The sequence below is a fragment of the Cebus imitator genome, unplaced genomic scaffold (genome assembly GCF_001604975.1).
Source record: "Cebus imitator isolate Cc_AM_T3 unplaced genomic scaffold, Cebus_imitator-1.0 Scaffold547, whole genome shotgun sequence".
NCBI lineage: Eukaryota > Metazoa > Chordata > Mammalia > Primates > Cebidae > Cebus > Cebus imitator.
Genome location: NW_016107862.1, coordinates 519,326 through 532,868, shown reverse-complemented (window position 1 = coordinate 532,868; position 13,543 = coordinate 519,326). Strand labels below are relative to the sequence as shown.

At 35.6% G+C, this 13,543-nt stretch overlaps 1 protein-coding gene across 2 annotated transcripts in view; it reads right to left on the bottom strand.

Annotated features, from left to right (window-relative positions):
- The window catches only part of HNRNPLL (heterogeneous nuclear ribonucleoprotein L like), a 37,865-nt gene that overhangs the window by 7,863 nt on the left and 16,459 nt on the right, over positions 1-13,543 (bottom strand). For both annotated transcript variants that reach the window (XM_017515335.2, XM_017515336.2), the window contains 5 exons: positions 11,397-11,634; positions 9,418-9,503; positions 7,911-8,007; positions 7,750-7,822; positions 3,187-3,258 (listed from right to left, as the gene is read on the bottom strand). In XM_017515335.2, coding sequence (XP_017370824.1) covers positions 3,187-3,258; positions 7,750-7,822; positions 7,911-8,007; positions 9,418-9,503; positions 11,397-11,634 — 566 coding nt within the window. The remainder of the gene's footprint in view (positions 1-3,186; positions 3,259-7,749; positions 7,823-7,910; positions 8,008-9,417; positions 9,504-11,396; positions 11,635-13,543) is intronic.

Below are 13,543 nucleotides of genomic sequence, written 5' to 3'. Positions count from 1 at the left end.
AAAAAAAAAAAAAAGAAAAAAGAAAGTAACTTATGTGGAAAAATGCTACATAAATGGTATATTAACATTTTGAAAGCGTTTTCCATCTTTCAAGCTTTAAAATCTTTGGTCCACAAACCATATCCAAAGATGCTAGCAATTAAAAAACAAACTCTTCTTAAGCTTATAGCAAATAAATCTATATACCCATTTTTGCCATGGTTCAACTATGAAAGCTTCTACCAGTTCATTTTGTAAAAGTCTGGGCTTCCCAAATTAAATTTAAAGAATTGTGATGATTCACACAGACTTTATACTGCTATAAGAAAGCAATGAACAAATTTAATCTGATGGAACCTGTAGGTCCTAAACCATAACTTACTTTTTCTATTCCCTTTCTTATGGATTATCACATAGGAAAAGGAAAAGTCATCTATAATGCGATCCCAAAATGCAAGTAAACCTGCTTTGGTGAACTGCTGATTTGAAGGGATACAACTGTGATTTGTAATATTTGTAAAAAGGCTCAATATCACTAGCACACATCCCCATCTTTGCTTTTACCCCTATTACTCGTCTTACTTCTCTTCTCTGCCTCTCTTTATTCACTCTCTTTCCTCATATATCCCATTCTTCTTACTTCCTTAGAAAAGCAGAACGAATTAACCTCATAAATATTCTAATGGACATAGTTCAGAATGGATACCTCCCTATACAATCCCACCACAACTATCAAAGAATTTCACAAAGGGTTTTTCAAAAAGAGTTCTTGTAGGGTATATGACATATTTTGTTTATACAATTTTTCAGTAAAATATTTTATAAAGGCAGACTTATACTAAGAAAATAATGTTTCAACCCTCCTACAGTAGAGTTCCTTGTCCTTCATTTATTCCTTCACAGATTTTTCTAATCCCCTTTGGCAAAGTATTTAACCAGTTTTTAGCCTTCAGCTGATTGCCATGACTCTGCAACTATACTACAAACTTATAATAGCAAATTATTTGTTACCCTCCATTATGCAAAGTGCAACAGACTCTCAATATTTCTTTACTGCAGGATCAGAACTACCCATACAACCATGTTTAATATTTACTCTGTTACAAGGCCAGGTGCGGTGGCTCACGCCTGTAATCTCAGCACTTTGGGAGGCCGAGGTGGGCAGATCATGAGGTTAGGATATCGAGACCATCCTGGCCATGGCAAAACCCCGTCTCTACTAAAATATAAAAAATTGGCCAGCCGTGGTGGCACATGCCTGTAATCCCAGCTACTCAGGAGGCTGAGGCAGGGAAATTGCTTGAATCCCAGATATGGAGGTTGCAGTGAGCTGAGTTCATGCCACTGCACTCCAGCCTGACGAAAGAGCAAGATTCTATCTCAAAAAAAAAAATTTACTCTGTTACAGGAACAACTAAGAAAAACAATCAAGGTACATACTCACTAAACCAATTGTAGTAAGATTTTCATTCTATACCACACCTATTGTTTTGACAAAACAGAGATGGTTTCAATCTTTTCTACCTCATAGACTATGGAATCTTGAAGATGCGCGCCCGCACATACATACATACACACACACACACACACACACACACACACACACTCCTAGAGTTCAAAAGAAACACACTAGAAAATAAGCTAAAACTTGGCCAGGCACGGTGACTCACGCCTATAATCCCAGCACTTTGGGAAGCCGAGGTGGATGGATCACAAAGTCAGGAGTTCAAGATCAGCCTGGCCAACACAGTGAAACCCCACCTCTACTAAAAATATAAAAATTAGCCAGGCATGGTGGCACGTGCCTATAATCCCAGCTACTCAGGAGGTAGAGGCAGGAGAATTGCTTGAACCCAGAAGGTGGAGGTTGCGGCAAGTCGAGATTGTGCCACAGCACTTCAGCCTGGGTGACAGAGCAAGGCTCCATCTCAAGGGAAAAAAAAAAAAAAAAGGCCGGGCGCGGTGGCTCAAGTCTGTAATCCCAGCACTTTGGGAGGCCGAGGCGGGTGGATCACGAGGTCAAGAGATCGAGACCATCCTGGTCAACATGGTGAAACCCCGTCTCTACCAAAAATACAAAAAAAATTAGCTGGGCATGGTGGTGCGTGCCTGTAATCCCAGCTACTCAGGAGGCTGAGGCAGGAGAATTGCCTGAACCCAGGAGGCGGAGGTTGCGGTGAGCCGAGATCGCACCATTGCACTCCAGCCTGGGTAACATGAGTGAAACTCCATCTCAAAAAAAAAAAGAAAAAAAAAAAAAAAAAAAAAAAAAAAAAAAAAAAAAAAAAAAAAAAAACTAAAAAAAAAAAAAAAAAAAAAAAAAAAAAGCTAAAACTCACAGCTAAGAATGGTCATTAAAGCAAATATGTAGGCAATTTGAAACATTTAGGACAATAGGCAATACCAGGGGCTTTTCAGTGACCAATCCCAAGACTATAATATAGCAATTTCTATTTTCTCCCACTTTTAATAGCATTGTACTTCAACTTTAAAGCACAGAATAGGTGGATTCAATAACTACCACTAAAAACTAAATAATATTTTAAAGCAACTGACAGCTAGTTAAAAGTATTATCAATAGCAATTCTCAACATCTACTTATAAGAACAACAGTTTGATACCTAATGTTACCTAACTTTTTCCTGGGGAAAAACATTATTCTAGGTTCCATAATTTATCAACATAGCAAACAGTAAAGGCTGAGAAGTTTTAAAAGGGGAGTAAGTATGAATAAATTTAACTGAAGCTGAAGTACCAACTACGGAACTAAAAGGTAAGTCTAACCGGAAGCATGTTTCCTTTTTGACAAATACCCTATTCTTTCTGCCTTTTATTACTCAAAATTCCTCTATTCCTAATTGCTGGAATGACAGAAAATACACTTACTGAACAATAAATACTTCTTTCTGGTCCTCTTACAAGCCAGAACCCATTAAAAATCAAAACCACACCAAAATATAATGGCAAAAAAGTGTTCAATCCCCAACTAGTAGCTCTCGTTTATCTCAAGGATTTTTTTTTAATCAATATCCTAAGAAAACAAATTTTGGACAACTCCTGGGAATACATTATAAGGGACTGATCCCATATAAACCAAGTCAGATGAGCAGGAAAAATATAGAGACAAGAAATGTGCCATGGTTCATCAGAAATGCAGAAAGTCAAACAGTTCATCTATACTACCTTCTTTCTGCCTTGACAACTTACCATAGCCATCATGTCTAAACGAAGAAGGGTGTTCTCCCAAAATGGCTTGTCTCTGGCGACCCTTTCCTCTATCTGACACAAAAGTAGAAACATGGTTTTAACAAATTTGACCCAAGTACATAACAGAGTTCTCAAATGGGAAACACCCATTCAAAACATCCATTACAACAATTCATAAAAGAAATGTGATTCCTGGTTAACTTTAAACATCCATTCATATCCAATTTAAATACAACACCAAGAGTGTAAAAAATAATTCTATCTAACAAATTCCACTTAACTTGAATAGATCTTTTTGGCAAAGGCTAAATACAATCACACTTTCAAATTTAAGGAAGAATGGATACTTTTCAGAAAGTGAACGTACACAATGCTAGATTTGACATTGTACAGAAGCTTTTACCAATACATGTCTTTAAAACAAGCTTTAAGTGCAGTACTTTTGAAAGACAGTACCTGAATCATACTATTAGCTTCAACAGCAACACATTTTCAAAGTGGGCTTCTTTCAAGAAGTTTCAGCATAAGCCAACAACAACCTGTATTACATGGTTTCACAATCAGTAAACACAGAGTATTTTATATGTATATGCACATATTTACAAACACCTACTGACTTGAGAGCTGAAAATGTTCACATCACTGGCTTGTATTATATCATGAATAAGTCATTGTCTATTGACCTTAACACCAGGCAGGACTATAAGCAACCCCCAAACTTTAAAGATGCCAAGATATAGCTAACCAAGGGGGCTACATTATTGGATGAAAATACTACAATACTCTAAAGGATAATTTTTATTCTAGCTACATTTTCAGAAAAGGCATGCCAATTTTCCCAAATCTAATTAGAGACATCAAAAAAATTACCTACAGGTTTCTAAAATAGCACCTCCTATGTTGGTTAGTAAATTTTAAAAATCATTATATAATACTTGTAGAAAGTTTAGTGATCAAATTACAGAGCCCAATATGATTTTTAAAAATATGTATCTTAAGACTCTGGTCATTCTGATCCTTGAAAATTCAGAGAGGCTTTACCTATATCCTTAGTCACCTAAACAAATGAGATTTATGGGAGATGAGAAATACTTTAATTTTCACTTCAGTCTAGAGAAGTAGAGTTTTAATCACTATTCCAAGTTATTACAGCATTGAAAGGGACTGAGGCCATATGGAAAAATTCTCTTTACATCATTTCTATCAGTTAGGACCATCTAGCTTCTGCTTACCCAGTAACTACTGTGTGAGAACATTAATATTTATATTATATAGAAATTGAGCCGGGCGCGGTGGCTCAAGCCTGTAATCCCAGCACTTTGGGAGGCCGAGGCGGGTGGATCACGAGGTCAAGAGATCGAGACCATCCTGGTCAACATGGTGAAACCCCGTCTCTACTAAAGCTACAAAAAATTAGCTGGGCATAGTGGTGCGTGCCTGTAATCCCAGCTACTCAGGAGGCTGAGGCAGGAGAATTGCCTGAACCCAGGAGGCGGAGATTGCGGTGAGCCGAGATCGCGCCATTGCACTCCAGCCTGGGTAACAAGAGCGAAACTCCGTCTCAAAAAAAAAAAAAAAAAAAAAAAAAAAAGAAATTGATCCTCTACCCATATTCTACTCCATCTGGGGCCTTACAGACTTAGTCTTTGTCCAAAACCTCTTCTAAATGTTCGAGAAGTTATTATGACTTCCCATTCCCCCAAAGTCATTTCTTCTTCAATCTTAACATTCACAATTTCTTCTACTACACGGCTTCTAATGTCTCTCATCATGTCTCACTCTTTTTGAGCTAATCTGGTCTACTAATCCATTCTGTCAATGTTCCTCTGCTTAAGCATATGCCATCAAACACTAATTCCTTATCTGACCTAGGAATGTTAAAACCAAAACAACCGTAACGTCATGACTCAGTTTTATTGATACAATTAACAGTGCACTTTATTATAAAGGAAAGAGAACTGGGTTGGGAATCAGATGATTCCAACTTTACCATTAGTTTACTATATAGTAGAAGAAACTCACAATTTTCATTCATAAAATGAAGGAGTCAGAGTAGATGATCTCCAAGGTATCTTTCAGCCAAACATTCCCATTAATAATTCACTTCATTTGAAGTATTCACTACCTAATATAAGGTTGCGTAAAACAGAAGTGAGCAGAAAGTCAAACACTAAATATATCAGTTTCTAAATGGTGGTAAGCTTTCCTAGAGTCAACTGATCTGATGGAAGCTGTGGACCTTCTCCCCCAAAAGATGCACCTATCTAAAGGTTTTGCTTAAGATTTCTGGAGGGGTTTCCTGGAGTCCTGGTTAGGAATTCTTTACACTAAAATGTAATTCGAGCTGAAAAGGGCTTTGAAAAAAAGTGAAGTTATGTTTTTAAAACAGTTCCTTCTTTTGGTTGAAAAAATTTTGTGAAGGTCTTTATTTGGGGATAGCAACCTAACAGTTTCAATAGCTATCAAATGGATTGCAAGCTATGAGCTCTACGGAAACAAAAACATAAACTGTTATGATCTTGCAAGACAAGTATCTGTAAGAAATTAGAAAACAAAAACTTTTTTTCCTTGAAAGCGTAAACTAAAACTGTTTTACTTGCTTTAATTATATTTCACTATTTACATATCTACCTTATACATTTCTAAACTTATTTGACTAGAATTGTATGAAGAACTAACCTAAGCTGGCTTTGTGTAAACTCTTTTAAAAGAATAGATGTAAACAATGTTAAAATAAGAAGCATTATCTATACATGTTTTAAGAGACCCTGAGAAAAATGCAACCAAAACTATTTCAAATGAAATTTTTTTAAAAAACAAAACCGAGTGGTCGATAACTGTAAACTGACAGAAGTGAGAGATTTCTCATCAACCACTTGTCCTGTTGTTTGAGTGCTAAGGATTTGTTTTCTAATACTGACTTCAACTGCACCAACCCTAGGCCAAGCAGATTGCATAAGTAGTAAAAAACATGGGGTCTAGCCAAAGCTGCATTACAAAACAAACCTATTTGCAATTTCATGCATAAGGCAAGATGATTTCCTGGGAATTGTTAAAGAAGCCAATCACCTAAAAGTCCTAAATACGCAAACATGCAAAAGATCAGTCATCACATTGTCTTTTTCTTTTTGCTAGAGTACATGCACTATAGAGTACCCACACTAGAGTACCCACTGCCCAAGATATTTTGTATGCCATAAAATTTTTTTCTAGCTACTTTTACAGACATATTCATCTTGAGTTTTTCCAACCTGTGGTTCAAACACTGATATTGTAGTTAAGATGTAGCCAATACTGCAGCCCCCTTGTTTTTACAAGATCAACATTTTAATTTGTATATTCCAGAATTGCCACACAGTTAGTTGAACAATTTTATCAGTCAAATTTATGCTCATGAAATCTAGCATTTATAGGTGAAGATGCATCTCAAAAGAAATGCTCTTATTTTCAGATTTATCAAGTTTATATATATTCTACCTTGAACAGACATGGTTCACCTACATTTGAAATGTCAAAATTTCTAGTTACACAAATTGACATAAGCCATAACCTTAAATTGTTACAAAAAGTGACAACTTATAAACAGCCACTTTACAAAAATCAAACCACACAGAAGAATGTCTTTCACATATAATGCACCTTTTCATTATGTTAGAATTTCTGTTCCATGTCCACAATTGAGGAAAAAAACAAAAAATTTAAAAAGTAAACAAGTGCAGCAAGTGTGCACCTTTCTCATCCTTTTACTTTTACTATCTGTGTGGATTGGTTGAGCGTTATCAATTCCCAAGACCTATTAATAAACTGGTCCTGGTTATTTGCCAATTAACAATTTGAATCTAAGCTGCAAACAGTTACAGTAATGGGCATTAAGATTTACAACATTGCAGATGAAGTCTAGTTTCCCTTAGTGGAGAGTCTTAAATTCTACAACTGAAACCTTAAGGGAAATCAGACCAATATACACATACAACTTGAGTAAATGGGCACAGTCTATCATGGTGTTCATCCCATGCAATTCTGAAGTACTCTTAAGTGTCCTCCTTTAAAAACTTGGGGTGATGGTGCATGCAGTATGCAGTCAAGGTGAATTGCGAGTCTGAGTTTTTCAGAGGGCTTTTTGCTGATGCCGATGTTGTGCATGATGAAGTGTAGAGTCAGCCTGCAGGTCCTCTATCCTTCTTAATGCCTCGTCCAGCTTGGGGGGAAAGTCCTTTCCATAGAGAAGCAGTGTGCAAGTCTGCAGTTTGTAAGGAATATTCTGAATCAGTTTCCTCTCCTCCAAAGAGAGAGAGCTGCTTGGAGAAATGCAAGTCCTTGAACTGCGGGCGTGCCTGAATGTGTGGGCTCCTTGTTGAACTAAATATAAATAGCTCAGAACATACCAGTAGGGGGCACTAATGTTCAAGGTTATTTTCCAGCATTACATGGCCTCTTGCAACAAAAGCATTCACCAAGGTTTTCATTTGAATTAACTAGCTCATCTCAGGAAAAAAAGAATCTAACTGCATATAAGAATTTGTCAGCAGATTAAGTACATTCTAAAATGCATAAAATACCTACCTCGTCTTCCCAAATATGGTTTAGTGTAGTCCCAACTGTCATTGTCATTCCTAATAACATTTAGACGAGTTGGCTGTTGAGATTGAAAATAAAGTAAGTTCAAATTCTATATCCAAAGCATAAATATTTCTTTGGTAGGGTGTTGAAAAAAAAATATTTACCCGTGCATATTCAATTTTTAGTGTGCAACATCCAGCATATATATCGGCTCCATTGAGTGCTGCTTTAGCTTTCTGGGCACAAAGGACTGATTCAAACATAAGCTCTATTAAGGAAATTTGGTTTAAAGTATCTGATAATCATTATTCACTCCCAAAGGACAGAACTGAAAATAATCAGAAGTAGCGCTTTTACTTCTGGAAATGTTTTACCAATTTCAGGATGAATTTTAGGAAATTTTATTTTTAAGATCAAGGGTGGCTAGGTGCAGTGGCTCACGCCTGTAATCTCAGCACTTTGGGAGGCCAAAGTGGGTGGATCACCTGAGGTCAGGAGTTCAAGGCCAGCCCAGCCAACATGGTGAAACCCTGTCTCTAACAAAAATACAAAAATCAGCCAGGCGTGGTGACAGGTGCCTGTAATTCCAGCTACTCGGAGGCCAAGACAGGAGAATTGCTTGAACCTGAGAGGCAGAGGCTGCAGTGAGCCAAGATCGTGTCACTGCACTCCAGCCTGGGCAACAAAGATCAAAACTCCGTCACAAAAAAAAAAAAAAAAAAAAAAAAAGATCAAGGGTACCAAAGAAAACATAATACAACCAAACTATCTACCTTAATTCTTTTAAGTCATCATTAGTACTTTATAAATTGGAAAGCAGAGGACATAATGGAGCATGGTCCCATTTCCTAGCAAAGGACAACTTGCGACCTTGAAACAGAAAATATTTTACTCTTTAAGAACACTACAAAAAAACAAAATAATACAAAACAAATATATGATTTTACATATTTTTGAGCAGGCAGAGTTTTATCATAATTTATCTAAAATTTTATCAGTTTTTTAAAAAATTACTTAAGTCCATAATTTTTAAAAAAATCAAATCACAAAGGTATATAAAGTAAACAAACAAAAAACAAAAATACCTTGTCAGAAGTAAGTATTGTTAAAGAGTTTGCTGTATATCCCTACCTTTTCCTATGCATACACATGCACACATAGGTTGGGGTTTTCTCTTTATTATTGTTATTTTTTTAGGATGGGTGTGTACTGTCTATACTATTTTGTAACTTGCTCTTTTTACTCAACATATGACAAATTTAACATAAAGAAGTAGCTCTTACATAAACCATGACCATTTAAAAGGCTCAATAAAAAAAGGTAAGAAAGATTTTACTGACTCTAAAGTTTTGGTACTGCCAAACTATTTTAAGAGGGAGTTAGAAAAGTTCATTAGGGATAAATTCCAAAATGGTACAAGTGTACACATCTTCAAACAGTGTTACGTAACAGCTTAAATAAAGAGGAAGCACCAGATTGCTTTCGGGTAGCAAGTTATTCTTATCATAAATAGTAAAATATCCTATGAGCACTGCAGTTTCAATTTTTAAATCTAAGTCAAGTAGATTTTTGTGAGAGAAGGTAAACACCACTTGTCTAGAAATGGTTAAACCAGAAAAAATAAGATCCATATGAATTACACATCAATAAAAATTTACAAATAAAGGATATTCAACCATTGCTTGTATCCCATTTCTCTTGAATATAACAATACGTTGCACTTTTCCGACAGGGTTGCATACAGTATATAAAACATCCTATGAAGGAAAAAGACAAGACTTCTTCACACTTTACATCTGGTAAAACATTAAAGCTATACTTTGTTTTACCTAAAAACCATCAACTGTCAAGATGTCATTTCTATTAATTATTAATGAAATTAATTTTTTAAATTATGACTTTTTTTTTTTTTGAGACAGGGTCTCACACTGCTGCCCAGGATAGAGTGCAGTGGCTCAATCACAGTTCCCTGCAGGCTGAAATGATCCTCCCATCTCAGCCTCCCAAGTACCTGAGACTTCAAGGCATGCACCACCATGAGTTAATTTTTCATTTTTTTGTAGAGACAGAGTCTCACTATGTTGCCTATGCTGGTCTCAAACTCCTGAGCTCAAGGAATCCTACCACCTCAGTCTCCCAAAGTACTAGGATTATAGCCGTGAGCCACCATGCCTGGCCTAAAATTATTACACTTTAATAAATCTTAAGTTGTTTCCTCACATACACAATATACTCACATTAAAGTTCCAATGGAACATTTGGAAAGTACTTTCATCTATTTTATCTCATAAATGCATTCTCAATTTTTATTTTCTTAACAGGTAACTAAAATAACTTGATAACATAAAATAAACCAAAACTATAATCAATATTTTTTTCTAAATGTGACACTGAAATGTTTAATATTCTAATCACTTGAGTTATAGTAATAAATATGTATTAAGAAATCACATTAGAACAACTCTGATATTCATTTTCCAAGGGACAATGGCTATAAAGAAAAGACCCAAGGGAGTTTATAAAGTTAGATGTCACTAAACAAGACACCCGAGTCATCTAAGAAAGAATCTAAGTATCTACTTAGGAGTAATTATTCAACTATCAAGAAATTTCTTGAGCACCTATAATTTACACAGCTGCATTGTTACACACCAGAGATATAATAAAAAACAAATCAGAGTACCTACACTAGGTAAGTTATATGTTTCCCAACACCAAATATTGTAAACATATTAATACTATTAAGTCTGTAAATATTTAAAATAAATACAAAGCATCTAATTAAATCTAAAGAATATCTTATGCTTTCAGTTTACATCCCAAGATCATATGCCCAGACTACATATAATGCCAACTGCAATTTCTCTTACTATGATGCCCTTCTATGCCTTACAAAAATCAAATGTCTGTGTTACTAGCTTAATATGAAACAACATGTGAGTAGGAAGAAAACTGGTCCAGGAAACAAATCCTTTTTAAAAATTCTACCAATAACGCTTTTTAAAAGAGTAAAGAAGTAGGGAATTTAAAGTAAATCAAAGAAAGATTAACAAGCTATTGCAAAATAGTTCATAATGATATGTGCATCTTACTGTAACATGGGATTCTGTCATGACATAGTAGATGTTCTTATACATATGCTGGCAAAGGCGTGAAAGATTTTTTTGAACTATTTCGAACAAGTCTCTCTGTAATTCCCTATTAACAAAAATGGTACTGGTACTGATTACACATTAAAAATTTCAATGTGCCTATTTAATTATTATAACTGTGTTTATCTTTTTTTTTTTTTTGAGATGGAGTTTCACTCTTGTTACCCAGGCTGGATTGCAATGGCGCGGTCTCAGCTCACTGCAACCTCAGCCTCCTGGGTTCAGGCAATTCTCCTGCCTCAGCCTCCCAAGCAGCTGGGATTACAGGCATGCGCCACCATGCCCAGCTAATTTTTTGCATTTTTTAGTAGAGGCCTTCAGTGCTCAGCATTTTTTCTTTGTTCATTAAACTTAATAGCAAAAATTAAGATTAATTTTCATAATTAAAAAAAACTATTTTCTAGTATCTAGATGGCAATGAAAAAACTACAGATCAGTCACTCTAGAGGCAAACTGCAAAATCACTTTTAATTTCATCTGTCATACTAAAATACATACCACTGTAATTGGATAAAGTGGATTCTGAATTGAGAGCAGAAGAACTTTGTTGCCTCCTGATGGATCATCAGTATTTCCTGGCCGAGTGATCCTTTTGCTTGTAGAATAGTTGAAAAAAGCCTGTTGACCAGCAATGTACACAGGTTCATCTGCAGCAAATGTCACACATTCTTTGGCACTGTCTATGTTTTCAAATTCCACTAGAGCCTGTCGTTTAAATGGCATCATCATCACATAGCTGAAAAGGGAGGTAAGGAGGAAATACACAAACACAGCAAGTTCCATTAACATTATTTGTCCTCAATTAAGTAAAAGCAAACACAAACTTTAATAAAAATGTGTCAAATCCCACAGATTAGTATTCTTCACTACCTGTGTCCAATGTAAGTGAACTCTTAAATCATCCAAAGAATTGTGGTACACCAAGTAGATGGTACACATATGAAAGTTTATCTCTAATCTTGACAATTCTTCAAGCGATTAAGTTTATCTACCTCATGACCTCCTCAAACACAATTTCCTGTTATTAGTTACTAACAACACAACCCAGTTTATTCTTTGGGGTGCTACTCCAAAGCAGTATTAGAAAATATCAAAGACACAAACCAACGGAGATAAAACTCAACAGAAGGTCGGCAGACAAAGTCCCTACTTAACAGCAGAAACTACTACCTCTCTTCAATTATTTTCTTGAATGAAAAACCACACTAATAGCTAAGAACTGACTATACTTTTAAAACAGAGATAAATATAAATGAAGCAACCACAGACTGACCAAAGTTCCAAAGTTGATACAAATAATCTCCTCCAAAACATTTTAAATATCCATGAAAATGATTCATTAGAATATGGCAATCATGGTTGCCTATGAAAAGATGTTTACTTTTCATAGTATACTCTTTACTAGAGAAACAAAGCAGCCAAAAAAATAATAATAATAACCCCAAAACATAATACAGCACATTCTTTTTGGAAGAATATATTTTAATACAGGAAATGAAGAATAAAAAAGTGAAGGAAGGGTAGAAGACAGAAATCACAGCACATGAATCACAATGGGGTAAATATGTCCTCTATTTACAGGAACGAGAATCTTAAAAATGCTTTAAAATACAGGTAAGTGTTTTTTATAATAGCAGAAGGTCAAAGAAATGTTGGGCAGGTACTCAGTGATATCACTGCTTCTTAACCACGCATCCAGGACCCACTGCTATACTATGGAAACTGACAAATGGTACAGTATTAATAAGAAACAGATCACTGTACAGCCTTGCAAACTATTATAATAAATCTCAGCTTCCTCATTTACAAAACTTAGAGAATTGTCAAGATTACAGTTACTACACACAAACTACTAAGCAGATTGCCTTGCACATTGTAGACCCTCAATAAGAGGTAACTATTACTGTACTTTTTTTTTTTTTTTTTTTTACAGATCTTGCCTCATTCATCTTTATGTCCTAAGAGGCTAGAAACAGAGCCTGGCACATATTTGTTAGTCTAGGGGGATTGTTATTTTTCCCCACCTATATCACTCAAAATTAAAGAAGTACAAAAACAAGGCCTTGGATTTAAAGATTTACCAACTAAAAGTGCAAAATATAAATCCCTAGAAACATGCCTTTTAGAAACACAGATGCTTCATTGAAGTTCTAAAGTCTTGCACATGGAAAACAGAAAACCATGAAATCAGGTCTATGCTAAACAAATTCAAGAGGAAAACATCTTTCATAAAACAAAAAAGGTGGTTTAATATCTAAATGTATTACTAAGTTTTATATTATGCTAATAATGCCATATGGAAACAAAAAATTATAAAGGTTTTGATATGGTTTGGCTGTGTCCCCATCCAAACCACATGTTGAATTGTGAATTGTGATCACCAGTGTAGGAGGAGGAGCCTAGTGGGAGGTGACTGGCTCATGGGGGTAGTTTCTAATGGCTTAGCGCCATACCCCTAGTGTTGTTTCCTGATAGACTTCTTGCAAGATCTGGTTGTTTGACAGTATGTGGCACCTTCCCCTTTGTGTACACGTGCTCTTTCTCTCCTTCTCTTTTTTTTTTCCTCTCTCTTCTGCTGGCCTTATAAAGATGTGCCTGCTTACCCTTCACCGTGGCTCATTATCTCTGGTCTCTGGTCTTTGCAA